Source organism: Procambarus clarkii, chromosome 2 (genome assembly GCF_040958095.1).
Source record: "Procambarus clarkii isolate CNS0578487 chromosome 2, FALCON_Pclarkii_2.0, whole genome shotgun sequence".
Lineage (NCBI taxonomy): Eukaryota > Metazoa > Arthropoda > Malacostraca > Decapoda > Cambaridae > Procambarus > Procambarus clarkii.
In genome coordinates, this window is record NC_091151.1 from 33,144,358 (window position 1) to 33,165,620 (window position 21,263).

The 21,263-nt window shown below is 48.3% G+C and overlaps 1 protein-coding gene across 13 annotated transcripts in view; it reads left to right on the top strand.

The window, feature by feature from the left end:
- The window catches only part of LOC123755975 (zinc finger protein 271), a 179,124-nt gene that overhangs the window by 99,025 nt on the left and 58,836 nt on the right, over positions 1 to 21,263 (top strand). For 6 of the 13 annotated variants that reach the window (XM_069324106.1, XM_069324102.1, XM_069324113.1 and 3 more), the window contains exon 2: positions 11,505 to 13,640. The exons of 2 other annotated variants lie outside the window; for them this stretch is intronic. In XM_069324106.1, coding sequence (XP_069180207.1) covers positions 12,089 to 13,312 — 1,224 coding nt within the window. In that variant the 5' untranslated portion in view covers positions 11,505 to 12,088 and the 3' untranslated portion in view covers positions 13,313 to 13,640. Of the gene's footprint in view, positions 1 to 11,504; positions 13,641 to 21,263 lie in introns of those variants that run through there. 5 more of the 13 variants (XR_011228412.1, XR_011228413.1, XR_011228415.1 and 2 more) reach the window with 1 other exon arrangement.

The window sequence follows — 21,263 nt, forward strand, 5'->3', positions numbered from 1 at the left end:
TACAGCATCGCCTACAAATGCCACAATATATATGTTCATGCTCTTATTTAGCAATGATAGTATTACAGAAGACCCCTGACTGTGATAAAACGGACCAGGATTCTGATAATAGCAGAATTGTGGTGATATTTAGCACTGTGCTCCATGGAGAGAGGAGTAATGCTGTGGGAGGGAGGGTGATGGCGTCGTCTTCTGACTGTGTGTGGCTACCTTTTATTGACTGCACTCACCATACCAGCTTAGTGGTTCGCTATGGTGAACACAAATGTAGATACTTATAAATAACGTGTGTATAGTGTAATAACAGCAATAGGAGTAGGTTGGGAGACGCCATTTTGGTGAGGGAGGTGCGTGATCTGCACGACTTACAATGTTGTTTACTGGTGGCCACTATGATCTTTGGGCTCCATACCAGCTTATTTGTACAGGTATGGTGAATAAAACAGGTAGATACTTATATATAATGTGTGTATATAGCGTAATAACACCACAAACAGTATTGTTAGAGGAGAAATATTAGTGTGTCTGGCCTTGAGGGCGGCCGCCATCAGGTGACTGTGTGAGTAATTACCTAAGTGTAATTACCTAAGTGTAGTTACAGGATGAGAGCTACGCTCATGGTGTCCCGTCTTCCCAGCACTCTTTGTCATATAATGCTTAGCTACATCTTTGTAGCTAAGTAGTGTAATTACCTAAGTGTAGTTACAGGATGAGAGCTACGCTCGTGGTGTCCCGGCTTCCCTAGCTACATCTTTGTGCCTTCACTCACCATACAAGCTTAGATGCACAGTTATGGTGACCAAAACATGTAAATACTTATATATAACGTCTGTGTATAGTGAACAAATGGAAAAACAGTATTATGGGAGGAGAATGAGAGTGAGTGAGGTATTGTTGATGGAGGGATTGACAGCGAGTGACTGGCTGGTGTGTGGCGGTCACTCCTCGTTGTATTTTGACATACAATACCAACTTAGTGGTTCGTTATAGTGAGCAAAACATGCAGATACTTATATATAACCTTTGTATATTGTGTAATAACAGCAAAACTATTTGTTTATTATTTTATGAACATAATAATTGAATCACTAATATGCACACCATAATTTTGAGTACAGCGATGGTTCACACATTTTATTATATAAATATATCACAATTCACTCTATTGAATACTCTAATATTACTGCAAAAAAACTAAGAAAAAATCAGAGACATTGAAATAATTAGTAATAATATATTTGTGGCAACTGCCGCCTGACAGCTTGAGCAAAGTAGACCTCATCTGGCGAAAGCTCTGTCAACGCCCCTTTCTGGAGAGAGCCCCGTCGGCTCCCTGGGGCTTTACCAGGCTGATATGCTAATGTCAGACTTTGGCATCAGTCATGTGTATGGAGTTCTAGGGCCTACCGGGGACCACGGCCATATCCTGGCTCCCTCAGAGAGGCAAGGGGAGCAATGGCCTATAGAAACCCCCGTGTGGTTGGAAGCATTCTATGTCTGCCATCGACCGGGTCAAGCATCCAGAAAGGTAAGCATTCCAAAACAAACCCCTATTCTGGTTAAAATTGCTCCAAAAGCCGAACTAGTGGATAGAACTCCCCAACAGAAAACAAGCAACCTAGTATGATGTCACATGTCACTGCGCCACTGTCTGCACAGCTACCCCCTCCCCGGGAGGGGGAAGGGGGAGCCTCAGACCTCCCACGCCGGCTATCCACCCATCAGATCTTCGGCTGATGCTATTGGCACCGGTTGTGTGCACCAGCTCCAGTTGTTGTTTCAGCACTGTACCTAGAGTGTGGTGTCTGTCTTCTAGGTGGTGCGTGAGCCGGGTGTGACTCTCCAGTGCTCGGGCTGCATGCGCCTAGGGTTCCCTTCCCTAGGTGCCTTGTAAGTACTCCCCTTGGGGCTTGGGGCCACCTTCCACAAGTTTCTTGGGTCTGCCCCTGCTAGGCCGTTTACTGCTTGGTTTTCGGCCGCTCTTTGTGTGCTCGGGTGTTCTGTCTCCCTTGTTCGCCTTAGGGTAAGGGGCAGTTTTACACTGGTGGGGCGCAGGGTACTGTGCAGCTTGTCTTTACCAATCATGGCGGCCGGCTCTGTTCCGCTTGGGTACGCTGACCTCTAGCAGGGTTTTCTTTTTCTTTTTGTTTATCTACCTGGTGGGGGATCTGCCTTCGTTCTTACCCCTTGTGTCCCTTGTGTTCTGAGTATATTTCTGGTGGTACCCTCTACTAGGTCCCCGTGAGTCTACACGTCCCGGGGGTTCAGCTCTTAGAAAGTTGTTTGGTAGCTTTGGGCACCGGTTAGCAGTACCCTGCCTGGGATTACCTGAGCGCAAGTCCTCTTATAGTAAACGCTCGGGACCCTGGGAAACCCCTGGGGGCGTGCGGGTCCGATGGATGTGACCCCAGAGTCCCCCCTCGCTTCCATAAATAAAAGCGAGTTTGAGGGTTGCTCTCACCCCTTGTCTCTGGGTGACTCTCTGTTTTGCCTCCGTCTGCTGCCTGTGGGGTCGGTGACACCTTCGACCCGGAGTCGTGCGAGTTTTGTTGCTCGTTGTGGCTTGGTTACCCAGTTGTGCTGATGAAGCGGGTGCGGGCAGCAGGGGCGTTGCACTTTGAGCGTTGGTGGTGGCAATGCTCTCTTTTGTTTGCTCCCCGGGAGCCCCGGGGCTGCCCCGTTTTGGTTCGTGTTGGGACTTGGGGTTGTTGGTTGCTTCGGTTCCTTCCACTCCCCCTTGTCTTTCCCCTGGATTCCCCCTTCGTGCCTGCATCCGGTTCCTTACCGTCTGTGGGTTCGGGGCGGGGTTTCATGGTTTTGAGACTCGAGCAGTCTCGGGGAATTCCCCTTCCGGGGTAGTGACAGGGGCATTTGAGCCTGTTCCTCCAGCCGTGTTATAAGAGTCTGCCAGTGGGCTCCCTTCCTTAGTGTTTTCGCGGCTGCCCCGGTTTTCTGGTACTGCCGGTGCTTTGGGGGGACCGCTCGGCCCCGGGGCCTGTCCTGTGGGTTCCCGGGGCTGGGGAGGGGCTGACTTGGGGGGCCTTGGCCCCGTAGGACCCCGTGGGGGTTTTTCTCCTCCTCTAGGCGAGGCTTGTGGTTACGCGGAGTGGGGTTTTTCCTCCCCACTCGCAGTACGTGTTGTTGGGCATCGGCCCCTCCCCGGGCTTGGTTCCTTGGCCTTTGAGTCAGTTGGTTCCGTCCTGTGGGTGGATGCTTCCCCCTTTTTGGGACGGTGTCGTCGTCATGTTTCTCCGTTCTTGGGGTTTTACGTGACTTCTGGTCTCAGGTGCGCCTGCGCCTTTGTGTGCCTTCGGGACTGGTGTTTGCTTCTGTGTTCTCGAGGGGTCGGGAAGGTTTTCGCTACTTCCCGTATTATTGGAACCTCTGTCGGCTCCTAGTCCGGTTGGGCTGCTTGTGGCCCGGTTGGGTTCCCTTTGGGCTCTTTGTCTTCGCTTCGTTGGCCGGTTTTGTTGTTCCTGCTTCCTCTTTTGGCTACTTTTCTAGTGCAGTAGTCCTGGTTGGCGCCTTCCCGCAGAGCGGGTTGTGCGGTTCGGCCAGCGTGTCATGCACATGCGCCGTGGAGTTTGTTTTGGTCTGGGCGGTGTGTTTCAGTGATGGTGTTTTGCGCCCTTTTTTCTCGGGTGCTTCGCCTCTCGCTCTTTTCCCTTGCTCCAGTATGTGCCCCTTCGCTCCGGGGGTGTCCTGGTTTCCAGCTGTGGGGAGGACACCGAGGTTTTCCCTGTGTCATGGTTGTGTGCCGCCTCCTTCGCCTCTACCCTGCTCCTCTCCTGTGTGTCCGGCTCTGGCTTCTTCACCTGGCGGTGCTCCCAGGATCTTCTGGGCACTGTTGGGTCGTGTCACGTTCGTGCCTCCATTCGACAGGTGAGTTTCTGTGGTCTGGCATCTTTTGGTCAGGCGCTGGATGCGGAGATGTTTCTATACCTGTCTTTATTTAGGTATATTTATGTACGACTAAGACCGTTCGCACACCAGTGACTGTCCCTTTTCAACCCTTCCAGCCCCACTCATGTGCATGGCCAACCCATGCTAGAGTCATTTAGGGGACACACCTCCTGCGTGTTATGAGGTGTGTGGGTTGTGGTGCTGGTTATGTACTCACCTGGTAGGGCTCTCCTGGCTGTGCTTGCGGGGTTTAAGCTCTGGCTCTTGGGTCCCACCTATATGGAAGAACTTGCGAGATAGTACCAGTGGAGTGCAGTGGTGCAATAGGCACAATCGGGGAACACTGTATAACCTTCAGAGGTCTGCGGTTGTTACACGTCTTACCTGCAAGCATACGCCATATTGTCGGTGCGTCCGAGGACTTCCAGGGCGCACTTGCCTGTTTTCGAATGGAAGTTCCGGCCCATCCTGGTTGTGGTGCGTATGTGGACCTGCAGGTCGCTCCATGCAGCTGCCTGGTGGGCCACCCTCTGACCAGTCTAGCCTAGCCTCGGATCGGGCTTGGGGTGTAAATGAACTCCCAGAACCCCGTCCAGCTTGTATCGAGCGGGTTTCTCTGCCGTCGGTCGCCTGGTGTGCAGGTTCCTGGGCCTGCTGGGTTCTGTCGTGTCTCCGTTGGCCCTGTCTGGGGTCTGCCTGCACCGTTCTCTGCTTTTGCAGAAGTGAGTTGCTATTTCCATGTTGCAAGTTGCGGTGGTGCCTGTTGCTGCTGCACGTGTGCATTGGTTACGTGTTTCGCGGTGGCGTGTCCTTGTTCCTGTGTCCGGTTGTGGTGTGGCACTTTGCTGCTGTTTTGTGCCAAGGGTTTGCGTATGGGGGTTTGCTTGTTGTTTTTCATGGTCTTCGGGTCCCTGGCTTGGCCCTCCCATGTGCGGGGGGGTTTCTATCCCTGCCTGATTGTCCACCCCTGGTTGTTTCCTGGGGTTTGTGCTTCAGCTCTTTCGTCCTGCCTCTCCCCAGTCGTTTTCCTGGCATCTCCTTTGGTCGGTTTTGCCTGCACTTGCTGCTGAGGGGGGGGGGGGTCGGTTTCTACTGCTTCCCTTCCTTGTGCGTTTCCTTTGTTTCCTCCTCTGCCGCAGGGGTGTTCTGCGTGCGTTCCTTGGCTTCTTCGGCCTTCTTTCAGCCTGTGTCCTAGGGTGTCCTTATTTGTCTCGGTCTGTTTTCATTGCTCGTACCCCTTGGTTCGGGTACTGTATCTGGTGGCAACCCTTACGCCTTCTTCGGTTTTCCTGGCTTGCCCTGCTGGTTGGGTTTTCGGGGTTTTGTGATGTCTTGCGTCGGACCCGTCGTTTCTGCTCTCCTACCGGGCTTGCTTGCTTGGGGGAGCATTCTGTTCGGCAGACGTTCCCTCTCCTTGTGCCGCCTAGGTTTCGGTGGTCGCGCCCGAAATCTTCCCGCGGCTATGCCTTTTCCTGGGCTCGGAGGGGCCTTGTCGGGGCTGCTTATGTTCTGCCTTGCTGTCTCACCTCCGGTTGGTGGTCGGGTGGCTTCGTGGTAGGTGTCCCACCTGCGTACTTCTTCTTGGCGACAGTATGGGGTATTTTGGTGGTCCTTCCTTTTCCTCCTGTCCCTTCTTAGGTGGCTGCAGTTGTTAGCGTCGGCTTGGTTTTTCTGGTGGGGGTTGGGGGCCGTCGTCTTGCCACATACTGTTGCCTCTTTTTGTGCGGCGCTGGAGGAGCCGTTTCGGCTTGCTTTCGGTCTTGGTGTTGCTTCTGCACCATTAGTAAGCTGTCTCGTGCGTTGTTTCACCTCCGTCCTGGTCTCTGGTCAGCGTGCTCTGTCTTCTCCTCGGTTGGTAGTGCCCCTTCGGTTCCGGTTTGTTTTTTCGTCAGCTCATTCTCCTGTTGGAGTTTGCCTCTGGGGGTCGGGTCACTGGGCTTCTTGCTCCTCCGCAGGGGTTTTCTGCTCCTTCAGTTTTAGCGTTTTGGTTGTTCGGTGGCAGCAGTCTCCATCTTTTCTGGCACGGGATGGGGTTGCTGCGTTCTGGAGGGGGCCTTGGTTTGTTGGTGCTTGGTTGGTGGGGCCGCGGGTGTCGTGTTTTGTGTTTAGTGGTGGCCCTCTGCTGTTATTTGCGTGCCATGGCATCTGTGTCCGGGGCGCGTTTTGAGTTGATCCAGTTCCATTCTTTCTGGTTCGCGGGTGACTGTGTCCCGGGTTGTCAGCAGTTTTCTTGCGGCTAACCTGCCTGTGTTCTTCCCCCCATGCCTGTGGCATTCGTATCTTCGCTGCTCTCGCTGCCATCTGAGCGATGTGTCTTTGCTGTCTTTCAGGCACGGATCTTTGGTGTTCGTACAGGGGCCTTGCTGCTCGTTGTCTTGTGTTGTTCACAGGCCCTTTCAGGGCTGTGACGCCTTGGGTTGGCGTTTGCTGCCGGTTGTCTCGCTTTCGTTGGGGGGTGCGTTGTGTCCACCTCCCGGTTTCGTCCCTTTGACCTTCCTCTGTGGGTAGTTAGCTCCGGAGAGCTGACAGGGCTCCCCCCCAGAAAACCAGCATTGAATGTAATGAAACGCAATTTTCTGGGTGAGACTCGGAGGCTCCCCGGCATCCCTCCCTCCCTCCGGTCGGCGGTTTTTCGTGTGTTTTGACATCCAGCCTCAGAACTGATGGGTGGATAGCCCGTGTGGGAGGTCTGGGGCTCCCCCTTCCCCCTCCTGGGGAGGGGGGAGCTGCGCAGACAGCGGCGCGGTGACGTGTGACGTCATACTAGTTTGCTTGTTTTCTGTTGAGGAGTTCTATCCACTAGTTCGGCTTTTGGTAGCAATTTTAACCAGAATAGGGGTTTGTTTTGGAATGCTTACCTTTCTGGATAATTGACCCAGTCGATGGCAGACATAGAATGCTTCCAACCACATGGGGAGTTTCTATAGGCCATTGCTCCTCTTGCCTCCCTGAGGGGGCCAGGTTCTGGCCGTGGTCCCCGGTAGGCTCTAGAACTCCATACACATGACTGATGCCAAAGTCTGACATTAGCATATCAGCCTGGTAAAGCTCCGGGGAGCCTCCGGGTCTCACCCAGAAAATGGCGTTTCATTTCATTCAACGCTGGTTTTTTTGCCAGACTTCCCTACCCGATTGCAGCTAAAATATGCCACCTACGATTTTTTTGTTATTTTTTCCGTGATCAGAGAACAAAAATGAACACTTTATAAGTCGAAAGAATTTTTTGGAATTATTTTTTTTTTGTTGCGCCTGTGGGTGTTGAATCGATTTGGACCCCTAGTGGTTTGAGGGTTAACGACTTCCGGCTGTTTTTTTTTTTTTTGGGGGGGGGGAGGGTCCTGCATCACTCAGTGGGTGCTCGAGCAGTTGTGCAGGATTCTGAACTTTGCTGTGCTGGTTTACCAGCTGGGTTGGGTTTGGCTTCGGTGTCTGTTTCGGTTCCTTCGGGGTCACCCCTTCCACTTTGTTTGTGAGGGCAAATGGTTGCTCTGCGAGGGCCAATAGCTAATGTCAAGGAGTTCCTAAAATAGTGAGAGTTAGGTAAAGCCCCGCCCCCCAGGGAAGACACTTCCCAGCAAATAATATTTGTCTTAATTAAAAGTCTGCAGTCTAAAGGTTAATCACCTACTCCACTCCAAACAGGGTGAAAGGATACTCCTAAATCCTTAGTACTTATTTATTAAACCCTCTAATAACCTTCCCCCCCATATACAAAATACAATAAATACTTTACCCCTCTACCTTACATTAAACTCGTTGAATCCACATACGCAGGATACAAGGCTTACAACAGCAAACTAGGGTAAAGACTACTTTCCTGAAGGGCCACTAGAACGCACATAAGTAACACTGTAAACTTTAGCACACGTGGTCTCTCTAGCCACCCTAGAGTACACTTAGGGTCCCAAAACACTGCTCCATGTTTCTTACATACAAAAAACGTAAAAAATAAAAAAAATGAAGAATTTTGAAAACCAGTACAAATGTCAAAAAGGTTCGTTTGGTGGTCTACAGGTCGGCTGCTCCATGTTTCTTAAATAAATAAAAAAACGAAAAATAAAAGAACTGTTGAAACAATTTGAAAAATGGACAAATGCCATAAAGGTTCGTTCAGTGTTTGTCGGGTAGGCTGCTCCATTATTGAGACGTAAGTGACAAATACAAAACAAATGGAACACAATTGAAACAAAGAAAGATTGTCATAATCGAGCAGCCTACCCAACAAACACTGAACGAACCTTTTGCTATAACGAATATGAAAGACAAGGGCTGCTGGCTGGGTTAGTACTGTGTGAGCAACCATTTGTAGCACACGTGCCTCTGGCTCTCAAACACCTGTCCCACACGGTGTTGAAAGACTGTGCTCAGTCGGTACAATTCAGACAGTATTGTTTGAAGAACATAAGGGTCATAACACTGGTGAAGCTAGGCGCAATAAGGGCTTAACACAACGGTCGGATGCCAGTGATACAGCACCTATGAGGATGATACAGAATTTATATAGATGATACATAGATGAATTGTTTTCTGCGTTCAGTGATGATGCATCTGATACAAGTAGCATAGATGAACAGTGTTAGCGGCTTCCATGGTGGTGTTGTTCATTGATATTTTCAAGAATACCTGAATCTCTTCCTGACTGATGGACACTCTTTGAGGCTAGCTAGATATCTTCCTGTGTGGGACCTTACAAAGCGATCTTTTCAAGACTACCTTACAAATTGAGCTTTTCCTATAATCGTTTCAATACTACCTTATGCTTTACAAGCTTGGCAACATACCACCTACAAGTACTAAAGCCAAGGGTGCACGCGAGTGCGTTATTTGCAAGGACACAGAACGATGAAACAGGAAACGAAAATCTATCTGTAGCTGGTGCAAGGAGAGCAAAGTCGCGCTGTGTACCATGGACTACTTCGTTGACTATTACGCACCTCCAAAGTACTGAGTGTGTAATACAGTGTGTTACTGTGTAAATAGTATGTGAAACTGTACATATTGTAATTTTAGTGAATTTTTACCACGTAATATTGTGACAGTAAACATTTATTGTGGACACATTACTGACACATGTATTACAGTTCCATGGAAAATTATGAACATTCTACACTATACATATTGTAAAGGTCACAAATATGCATCATATACGATAAAAGAAACAAATAAAACCGCATTGGAAATGCATAGAAAAAATATTTGAAAATATATTTGTGGCAACACGCGGTGCTTGAATGGCCTGCGCGACCGTGTCTGGGAGCTTCACACACAGGCGACCAGGCCCTGATGACGTCACAGCGCACCTTGTCCATGCCCTCACAGCCAAAGTAAGTGGAATTTGGTAATTATTTTTACATAGACATATTCAGGGATGGTAATTTATAATTTTGCAAAGAAAAATGATATTTTGGGGAACATTTGATGTCATGCATACTGGGGGAATTTCACAATAAACACAGTGCATCACACTGGTTACATGGGGGACACTTGTTTTGTATGACGTCCGTTTCACATGACGAACATGGAACGGATTAAATTTGTTATGCGAGGTACCACTGTACTTGAGTGACTGATCCCTGCATGAATATAAAGAATCCAATTTGACCTCAGGCTTCCTGGCAAAGCCAATTAGGAATCCAGGGTCGTAACACACCTCTCTCATGATTGCTGGGTTTGGCCTTTAGGGGGCCTTGTGTCAGCTTTTGCGTCGCTGGCTTCCACTTCGGTTTTTTTAGGGTTCAGTGCCTTAGCGCCTACCCGAGCTCTCGCTTGATGTGTTCACGTACACGTCATCTCTTGGCTAGGGTTTTGTGACCTGTGCTCGCCAGGCCAGCCAGGGGCAGTGTGGTCCCTCCTTCAGTCAGGCTCACAGCACGGTGCGGGGGTTCACAGTGGTTTGGCTGATGCTTCAGAGGGTTCAAGCTACTTGGGGTTCAACCCTCTGGCTCCATTCTGACTGTTCTCCTGTGGTTCATTGCCTGAACCATGGGAGTTCCCTTCGGTTCTTGCCTCTTTGGGGCTGGTCACTTCAAGTCGCTCATCTGCTGGATTCTTGGGGTTTGGCTCTCCGTGGAGTTCATATCGGGAGTGTCCAACATCCTGGTGGACGGCCTGTCTCGGTTCATCCTTGTCCATAGATTGGATGGTCGACCCTGACTACTTTCATTAGCTCTGCCGGATGTTCGGATTCCCGGAAATGGACCTCTTTGCATCAGCGTGGTCTCGGTGTCTCCTGATATGTGGCACCCTTCCCCGACTGCGGAGCCTTCGCGGTGGACGCCTTCGACAGGACTGGTCAAGGTGGAGTTACCTGTACCTCTTCTCACCTGGTCCAGCTGTTGCTTCAAGTTCTGGCACAGTTGGAGTCTTACCACAGGAGAGTCGTCCTTGTGGCCCCTTGGTGGCTGGCCCAGCCTTGGTTTCAGGCACTGCTTGCTCGGTGTTAGAACCCCGGGGCATTTTCCATGGCTCTGCCTCTTCTAGCGGATCAGACTGGTCCAGTACATGGCTGGTTCGGTCTTCTCCTGTGCTTTTCGCATATGGTCTTTTTGACACGGGTTTATCACCACCTATATGGTGATCAGGTGACTTCTTTGATAGTGTCCCACCTGCGAGCTTTGTCTTGGCAACAGTATGATGTTTCCTGGCATTCTTTTCGCCATTTTCTCTCCCTTCATAGGTTGTCTTCTATCTTTGATCGAGTTGTCTTGTCCTTTCTCTCTCTGCTTTTTCAGGACCGTCATTTGGTGCCAAGTACTGTCGCTTCGTATCATGCGGCGCTGGCAGAACTGCTCCAGCTTGCGTTCAGGGTGGTTGTCACTTCCGTCCCATCCAGTAAGCTTTCTCATGTTGTGTTTCACCTCCAGCCTGCTCATGCACCACCTGAGCCATCCTGGTCCTTGGACAGGGTTCTCGCTTTTCTCTCGACTCCTCGATTTGTGGTGGCCCTTCAGTTCGTGATTGTTTTTCTGAGGCTCTCTTTCTGTTGGCATTGGTCTCTGGGGGTTGGGTTGGTGAGCTTTATGCTCTTCTCTGGCATGGGGGTTTCTGCTCTTTTGGTCCTGGTGGTCGGTTTGTTCGGTTGCAGACGTCTCCTTTTCTGGCAAGGAACGAGACGGCCGCTTTCCAGAGGGGGTCCTTGGGTCATTGATGCTTGATTGGTCAGGCCAGGGGACGCGCTTTGGGTTGGTCTGGTTTTCCCTCATTCCCTGTTCCAGGGCTTAGGTCTCCCAGGTCGTTTGCAGGGTTCTTAAGTCTAGCCAACCTGTGGTCTATCCTTGTGCCCATGACATTCGTATGTTTGCTGCTCCTTGCACCTCTCTGAGGGGGCCAGGTTCTGGCTCATGGTCCCCGATAGGCTGAACTACATTGACTAAAGCTCTGGTCTAACATATCGCATATTGGTCTGATAGCTCCAGGGAACCTCTGGGGCTCATCCACGAAATAACATTTCATTACATTCAACATTGTTTTTTTTTTTGACCATTTATTGTGTTGTGAGGCATTTGTCTGTAAAAGATTAAATAGTATAGGAAAATGAAGGTTGAGGATATTAAATATTTTCAAAGTAACTCCCATTGATTCATGCCATTTTTACACTGCAGCATTATGGAGAACCAGTACTGCCACACCATGAAATCATCCACAACAGTATTACAGTCTTCGTAGATAAAGAGTAAAGTGATGACGGTGAGCTGTTTAATCAAATTAAGTCATTTCCCTCTTCCTAATAAAGTGAGTCTGAAGCCTTGTTCACTACAACATCTCATGCCATACTTACTCTGTTTGCTGAAGCAATTGCTTATTGTAATTGACAAAAATTATCTGTATTCTAACTAAAAATTTATGAAAAAGAGTCTTTTGGACCACACATGAGTTCATGTGAACCGTGATGTTCTGTCTATCACTAATACACAAAAATTTTGACAGACAAGACTTTAAAGAAAATTGTTTGACATCTTTTTTTAAAAGATATGAAAGCTAAATGATACCCAAGACTCTATCTAAAAGAGTCTTAGTACTGGTAAAAGGATCTGAAAGACTTTAATATAAATTAATTTCTAGTTAACTTTCATAAGTTAATGCGAGAAACTTTATTTATTCACTGATTCTAAAAATCTTTTTCTAAGATTATTATTTTTTATAATATGTTTGACAAATAGACAAATATATTCACATCTAGGACAACATGACCACTGACAAAGCAGAAAAGCCTTATCAGTGTTCTGAGTGTTCAAAAAGCTTTTCACAAGTTGCACATCTAGCAAAACATGAAAAAACTCATACTGAAGAGAAGCCATTTCAGTGTTTAGTTTGTCTAAAAGACTTTTCACAGAAATCATACCTAGTGCAACATGAGAAAATTCATAGTGCAGAGAAGCCGTTTCAGTGTTCAGAATGTTCAAGAGACTTCAAACGAAATTCACATTTAATACAACATATGAGAATTCATACAGGGGAGAAACCCTTTCAGTGTCCAGTATGTCAAAATGACTTTTCACAGAAATCAACTCTAGCTCAGCATATGAGAATTCATACAGGGGAGAAGCCATATCAGTGCTCATTGTGTCCAAAAGACTTTTCATATAAATCTTCTCTAGTACAGCATGAGAGAATTCATAGAGGAGAGAAACCATATCAGTGTTCAGTGTGTCTAAAAGACTTTTCACAAAACTCGCATCTACTAAGTCACATGAAAGTTCATACGGGAGAGAAGCCCCATCAATGTTCCGTGTGTCATACTGACTTTTCACAGAAATCAACTTTAGTAAAACACATGAGAATTCATACAGGAGAGAAACCTTATCAGTGTTCTGAGTGTCTGAAAGATTTTTCACGAAGCTCACATCTAGTACAACATATGAGAGTTCATAGAGGAGAGAAGCCATATCAGTGTTCAGTGTGTCTGAAAGATTTTTCACAAAATTCACATTTAATTCAACATATGAGAGTTCACACAGGAGAAAAACCGTATCGGTGTTCAGTGTGTCTAAAATATTTTTCGCAGAAATCGGCTTTAGCACTACATTCAAGAATTCATAGAGGAGAGAAACCATATAAGTGTTTAGAGTGTCTAAAAGATTTTTCACGAAATTCACATTTAGTTCATCATATGAGAATTCATACAGGAGAAAAACCATATCAGTGCTCAGAGTGCCTAAAAAGCTTTTCAGAAAGATCAGCTCTAGTAAAACATATGAGAATTCATACAGGCGAAAAACCATATCAGTGTTCAGTGTGTCTGAAAGCTTTCTCCCGAAATGCTCATCTAGTACTACATATGAGAGTTCATACTGGAGAGAAACCGTTTCCATGTACTGTGTGTCTGAAGAGCTTTAAAGAGAAATCAGCTGTGCTAAAACATATGAGAGTTCATGCAAAAGAGATTTCATTTCACTTTCTATGCATGTAAAAGATTTTTTCACCTTCATGAAGTCTAAAGAGGCAGAGATATTATGCAGGATGAACTGTACCAGTCCAGTGTGTCAGAAATATTTCATATAAATTAGGTATAGTAAATCGAGTCCTAATATGAGGAATCCTTAGTACAATTTTTTTAAATGAGGACGTCAAGTTACTCACTAGCATCAGAAGTGTGGGTCAACCAATTATTGAATCTTGAGTTATAATCACATTCTTAAAGAAAGGAAGATAAAACTCCCTCATTTACTTTTTCTTGCAATGGCTCTGATATATATATTGCAAGCAAAACATTATATCCTATTAAAGTCTACTCTCAACTTGGTGTTTCTTTACAAACCTGATCTTGTAAGATATATGCATATTTGGAATGCATAACATTTACAAATGGCATGCACAGATAGGTTTCTAAATATCCTGAAATTTGCACTGCCATAAACAAACAGTTCAAAGGCCTGTTGCATTTATTATTTAATTTGTATTAGTTTTGTATCAAGTATCACTGATAATGATTATTGATAAGTGAAAATAATCGTAATTTTTATTATCATAGAAAATTAGATTATCATTGATAATTATATCATAGATAATTAGATTATCTTAGATAATGTAATTATGATTTAAGATGATTTAATTATCTTAGATAATAATTAGATTATCTTAGATAATAATTACATTATATTGTATAATAATTGGATGATCTACCCATTATAATTAATCATTATAAATAATAAATAATAAAAAGCTTTAGGGAGATGTTAAGGACTGTAATTTTAGTTATGATTGTTGATAATTAGTATAGGTAATAGCTTTTATAAATATTGATAATTATAGTTTATTGGAGTTGTTAATTATAATAGATGGGTTTTCTAATTTATAATTATACATATTTAATAGAATTTATTATATAGTTAATTTTTTTTAAATAATAATTATTGATAAAGTTATAGATTTTATTTATGTTTATATAATAGCTAAAAAAATCTTGTCATTTTAATAATAATATACAATTATTTTCTGTGGAGGAGCCCCTCCGGCTCCCTGTAGTTATTGGACTGATATATGCTATATTAGTCTGGGGCTTCAATCAATGGAGTTCTACCTACCGGGGACCATGAGCCAGAACCTGGCCCCCCCTCAGAGAGGCTCAGGGAGCAATGGCCCAAGGAAAACCCCCTTTGTGTATGAGGGTTATCCCATGTCTGCTATCAACTGGGATTAAGCACCCAGAAAGGTAGGTATCTCAAAACAAACCCCACTTGGTAGGAAATTGCTAAAAAACCTAAGACCAAACAGAGAAACAGAACTCCGAAAAAGAAACAAGCAAACGTCATCTACTGCCGCCATGCCGCTTGTCTGTGCAGCTCTCCTTTCCCCTGGTTGGGGGAGTGGGTAGCCCCAGACCACCACTGTCTGCCCACAGTTCTTCGGTTTGTAGGCTAAAGCGCTCTAGGCCAGCTGTCAAACCTGGCCTAAGTTTCCTGCTGGATTTTTTGCACCTGTGGTGTTTTCCAGCTGTTTGTGGCACTGTGGCCAGGAGTAACGTAGTGTACTGGGACTGCATGCACTTAGGGCTGCCTTTCCTAAGTGACCTGTAAGTGCTACCCTTGGGTTCTAGGGGTGCCTTCCCTAGGGTCTTCGGGCGTTCACTTCCATACGGGTTCTTGCTGCTCGGCATTTACCCCGCCCATGGGGCCAGCTGGGGTTTTGTGGCCTTTGGCTCTGGGTAGGGATTGTTGTTGTTGCTGGTTGTCGCACCATGTTTCCTGTTCCTCCTGTTGTGCTTTTGCAGGGTTTTCTTCTTTTTGTTTCTTGCATGGAGGTGGTCTGCCTCTTTTGACTATTAAGTCTCTTTAGGATGTTGTTGGTGGCCCTCCTCTAGGCACCCTTTCTTGTACACTTCATAGGGGTTCAGTTTTTAGCCCAGTTCCCTCTTTGTTGTTTCCTTTGGCTCATCTGGTTTTGCAGCACCAGTGCCTGGGCTTCCCGCAGGCAATACCCCCTGCGGGTCCTGGAAAACTCAGTTGGGGCTTGGCTGACTGATGGATGCGTCATTCGGGTCCCATCTTGAGATGTATACTTGTGTGAGTATAAGGGATGTATTGCCCCCTGATCTCAGGGTGACGATCACTTGTTTTGTCTCCGTCATGCTGCCTGTTGGGTCGGTGACATCTTCGAACTGGAGTCTTGCGAGGCATGCTCCCCATTCGTGCTCCAATTTACCTATTCTTCTTCGGAAGTTCTTATGGGTCAGGTGGCAAATGCATTGCATTGTAGGTTTTGGTTGTTGTGATACGCTAGGTTGGTCGCCCACTCGGATGCCCCGGGGGTGCTCTGTTTGGTTTTAGGGACCGGGACCTGGGGTCGTTGGTCGCCTCGACCTTGGTTCAGTCCATGCCTTTAGGTCCTTCAAGTCCATGGTGGGCGTAGTTCACCCACTGGGGAAGGACATGCTTCTCCCCTTCCCCCCCTGCTGCCAGCTCCCAAACGTCTGAGGTTTTGGAGTTGGGGCAGGGTTTAGTTGGAGACAAGCCTCGGGCAGCTTTGGGGACTGTCCCATTCGAGCCGGAGACGGAGGCATTCGAGCCAGCCTTTCCTGCCAAGGCTTCTGTCTCCTACCAGCTTGGCATCTTCAATCTTGGCCTCTTCTATCTACTATCTTGACTTCCTCAAGAGAAAATTAGATAATTTTCTTCAAAAAGTGCCGGACCAACCGGGCTGTGATGGGTATGTGGGCCTGCGGGCCGCTCCAAGCAACAGCCTGTTGGACCAAGCTCTCACAAGTCAAGCCTGGCCTCGAGCCGGGCCTGGAGAGTAGAAGAACTCCCAGAACCCTATCAAGCAGGTATCTAGCAGCAGACCCCGTTCTTTGCCGTCTTTCCCCCTGGATGCGTTTTCTTCAGGGGTAGAGAGCACAGAGGACTGCTCTGCCCCAGGGCCTGGTTTGGAGGCTCTCAGGGCTGGGGGAGGAGTTGACCTGCAGGGACTAGACCCCCTTTGATCCCACTTGGGTTTTAGTGCCCTCATTGCAAAGTTTGTTGTTGCAGAGAGAGGAGTTTTCTTGCCCCCCCTTCCCTGTTCGAGTATGATTTGGGGTTGGCTCCTCCCAGATTCGGTTCTGGGTTCCCTTGGATTCCTCTGCTCCTTCTTTCCAGAGTTTTTTTGCCTTTCGCGTCCCACCTAAGGAGGTTCGGGAGGCTCTTGCAGCTTACCTCCTGTGAGACCCGAGTTTTGTCTCTGTGTTGGATCCGTCCTCATTTAAGTTCGGTTCCTCTTCCCTGTATTGGGTTGTGTTATGAGCTCGATGTGTTCACGGACTCCTCATCTCTTGGCTGGAGCTTCGTGACCTCACCAGACCAGCCAGGGGCGGTGGGCTCCGGCCTTCCGTCGGGTTCACAGCATGGTGAGGGAGTTTGCAGAGGTTTGGATTTCGCTGCGGAGGGTTCAGGTCACTCGGGGATCTACGATCCGGCTTTATTTGGACTGCGCTTCTGTGGTTCATTGTCTGAACCGCGGGGGTTCTCTTTGGTCCTTGGCTCCTTGGGCTAGTCGTTTTGGGTTATGTGTCTGCTGGATTCTTGGGGTTTAGCTCTCCTACTTGATACCTGCTTGATTGGTTTCTGGGAGTTCTTTTACTCCCCAATCCTGGCCCAAGGCCAGGCTTGACTTGTGAGAACTTGGTCTACCAGGCTGTTGATTGGAGCGGCCCGCAGGCCCACATATCCATTACAGCCTGGTTGGTCCAGCACTTCCCGAAGAAAATTAATTAGTTTCCTCTTGAAGATGTCCACGGTTATGCCTGCAATATTTCTTATACTCGCTGGGAGGATGTTGAACAACCGTGGACCTCTGATGTTTATACAGTGTTCTCGGATTGTGCCTATGGCACCTCGGCTCTTCACTGGCACTATTCTGCATTTTCTTCCATGTCGTTCACTCCAGTATGTTGTTATTTTATTGTGTAGATTTGGGATGTGGCCCTCCAGACCCTTCAGTATTTTTGACATGTATATTATTTGATATCTCTCTCGTCTCCTTTCTAGTGAGTACATTTGGAGAGCTTTGAGACAATCCCAATAAATTTGGTGCTTTATTGCATCTATGTATGCTGTATATGTTCTCTGTACTCCCTCTATTTCAGCAATCTCTCCTGCTCTGAATGGGAAGCGAGTACTGAGCAGTACTCAATATGGGACAGTACAGATGATTTGAATAGTACACCTATTGTAATGGGATCGCTGAATTTAAATGTTCTCGTAATCCATCCTATCATTTTTCTGGCTGACAAAATATTTGCTTCTTATTGTCCCTAAACGTTAGGTCGTCAGACATCATTATCGTCAGACATCATTATTCCTAAATCCTTTACATGCTGCTTTCCTACCATGGGCAGATTTGATTGCATTTTCTACCCTGTATTATGTTAATAAGGTCCTCATTTTTACCGTACCTGAGTACAGTGGCACCTCAACTTACAACTGCCCCATCACACTTGAATATTGTATTTGGGAGAACAACAGGATGGATGGATGGTGAGGGGACTGGATGGATGAATGGTAAGAAGACTGGATGGATGGAAGGGGTGCCGGTCGGCCGAGCAGACAGCATGCTGGACTTGTGATCCTGTGGTCCTGGGTTCGATCCCAGGCGCCGGCGAGAAACAATGGGCAGAGTTTCTTTCACCCTATGCCTCTGTTACCTAGCAGTAAAATAGGTACCTGGGTGTTAGTCAGCTGTCACGGGCTGCTTCCTGGGGGTGGAGGCCTGGTCGAGGACCGGGCCGCGGGGACACTAAAAAGCCTCGAAATCATCTCAAGATAACCTCAAGATATGGTGAGGGGGGAATGAATGGATGGTTGATGGGACTGGATGGATGGATGGTGAGGAGACTGGAAGGATGGATGGATGGGTGGTGAGGAGACTGGATGGAAGGATGGGTGGTGAGTTGACTGGATGGATGGATGGTGGGGGGGACTAGATGGATGGATGGTGGGGGGACTAGATGGATGGATGGTGGGGGAACTGGATGGATTATGGGGAAACTGGATGGATGGTGGGGGCACTGGATGGATGGCAGGAGAGTGGGACAGGGAGGCTTGTGGGGGGGAGGGGGATTGGAATGGGAAAGAAAATCTTTTAGAACACCACCCCTCCATGGTGCCTCCTTGCCATGGTGAGGGGCTCACGTACATCTCCCTGGGACTGGTGTGGGTTGCCTTTGCCCCCTCTCCTGCCCCCTCTTTGGGTGGTGTACGTGCAGAAGGGCACCATGAAGGGGCCTTGTGAGCCATCGGACTACCCGTTGGAGGGGTCGCCCGTGAGGGGCCGCCCTGAGTGGATGGTTGGGTGCCCAGGCTGGGGTGATAGGGGAAATTGGGTCTTAGCACCGGTGTGGGAGAATGGATGATGTAGGACTCCCCTGTTGAAAAGGGGGAGCACCGCTGGGGACGATGCACCCTTCCTGCACTGAATTCCTGCATTCAGCCTCCCTGGCTGCCCTGGTAGGTGGTATTCCTTGGTTCCAGGTCCCAAACCTTTAAATTGATTGATGCACGGATGACAGCATGACTTCTCTTACCCAGGCTCATGGAGGTGGGCGACCAGGCCCCCCTGAGTCGGACTGTCCTGGAAGACTGGGCTCTGTAGCCGCTGCTACAGGGCCCGGTTTAGGCCCAGGCCGGACTACTATTCCCTGCTCCCCTCCCTCCTCTGTGGTTGGGTTGAGCCCCAAGCCCTCTGTGGTGACCGCCTCATCCCCTTGCACGGCTCCATCTCTCATTGTGACTACTGCGCCTTATGACCCATCTCTCTCTTAGAGATTCTCACTGCCGCTCCCGTATGCTCCCTTCCCATCCTAATTCTTACCATGCCTTGTTTGGTCCTGCTACGTGGACTAAGTACGTGGATAAATAAAGTAAATACGTGGACCTCCATCCTTTGGATTCTACTCCAGACGATTTTTCCCTTCATAGGCATCTTGTTGGTTCAGTAGATGCCTCTGTTACTTTCAACCCCACCCATCTCAGTACCCGTGTCGTTGCAGCTCCTTCTGAGGATGCAGCCACCTGCTTGGCTACCTTATCCTGCATTGGCGAGACTCCCTGTTCGAGTCTCCAAGAATGCTCAGTTAAATGCCAGTGTTGACGCTGTTCTCCTACCGCACCATGTTGCCACCGTTGTTCGAAATCTGAGGGACTGCCACGAGGATATCAAGCATATCCTCGAGGCCCAAAGCCATTCTGTCCTTCAGGTGAATACGTTTACTCGTCCCCCTCGTGGTCGTCACCGTCTGCCCCTTCGGGTTGTGAAGATGACTTTTGATGGTAGGACCCTTCCGCCCTCTGTCATTCTTGCTGGTGCCAGATGCTCCGTTCAGGAGTATATTCCATCTCCTCGACTCTGTAATAAGAGCTGGAAGTTTGGGCATGGTGCCCTCAAATGCTCTAGTCCTGTCTCTCTCTCTGTCCCATGTGTGGGACAGAGAGAGACAAAGAAGGTAGAAGGGAGAAGGTAGGGTGAGGCCCACCCCTACCTTCTCCCGCACGTGTATACGTTACAAACTTGAGGCAGCCGTCCTTAACTTGAAGTACCAGGACTGTTTGTCTTTTCCTGAGGCGAGGCGCCAAGTTCATCGTTTCCCCCCCCTTTCGCTGGCGTCTCTTATGCTCGTGTGTTGCGCTCTTCCTCTCCTCGTCCTTCCCACCTTCCTCAGTCTCACAACCGTTTCCAGGCTTTAGACCCAGACATGCCCACCACCTCCTCCTCCTCTGTTCCTTTACATTCTGTCCAGGAGGGTCCCCCTCATGGTTCTCTGTAGTGGGGTTCCTCTTCTTTCTACCCAGTCTGTCTTGTCTCCTGTGTCTTCTATCTCCTCTCTCTCTCTCATCCTCCTTCCTGTCATTCTCCTTCGTCTCTTGACTCTCCATGCCACCTGTCTGTGCGGGCTGATGTCCATCGCTCTCCCGGAGATCATGTTGTTCGCTCTCTCGGAGATCATGTTGTTTGCTCTCCCAGAGATCATGTTGTTCGCTCTCGTTCTTCTTCTCCTGTTGAGACGTTCGAGTCTGTTGCCCAGTACATTGCTGCTGGGAAACCTGTCTCTTTTTGAGTCAGAAGAGAAAGCCTGGCTCATCTCCATCCTCCTCCCCGGTAGGTAAGAAGGCTTCGCTTTCTTCTTTGCCCCCTATCTCTGACTCTATCCGGGAGTCAGGGAGCTGGTCGGCCGAGCGGACAGCACGCTGGACTTGTGATCCTGTAGTCCTGGGTTCGATCCCGGGCGCCGGCGAGAAACAATGGACAGAGTTTCTTTCACCCTATACCCCTGTTACCTAGCAGTAAAATAGGTACCTGGGTACCTATTTTACCTATTGTTATTCAGCTGTCATGGGCTGCTTCCTGGGGGTGGAGGCCTGGTCGAGGACCGGGCCGCGGGGACACTAAAGCCCCGAAATCATCTCAAGATAACCTCAAGATAACCTATTGTTCCATCCCCTCACGTTTCGGTGGTAGAGCCCCCTGTTCCTGCTGTGGGGGATTTCTTTGACCCCCGCTTCCGTCTCGGTTGCTGCCCTTGCTGAGGTGCGCTCCCCTCTTTCTGCCCCTCCTCCTCCTGCTCTCCTTGACCACCCTTCTCGGTGTTCTCCTCCTCCTCCTCCTCCTCCAGACCCTGCTCACCTCTGGTCTGTCCTCCTGTTCCTTTCCCTTTTTCTTAACTCAGTTTACCCATGCCCCCTCAACCTGACTTCGCTGACCCTGATCCTGACCCTGAGCTTCTTTAACGTGCTACGTTCCTTTTTCACCTTTGTTTCTTCTTTGTTCTCTGTTGCTATCCTTTCTCTTTTTGTCGATGTCTCTTCTTCAGTGGAACTATCGTGGATATTGCGCCAATTTTCTTGACCTCTAACTTCTAATTTCACAGTTTTTGCCCCTTTGTGTCTGTCTCC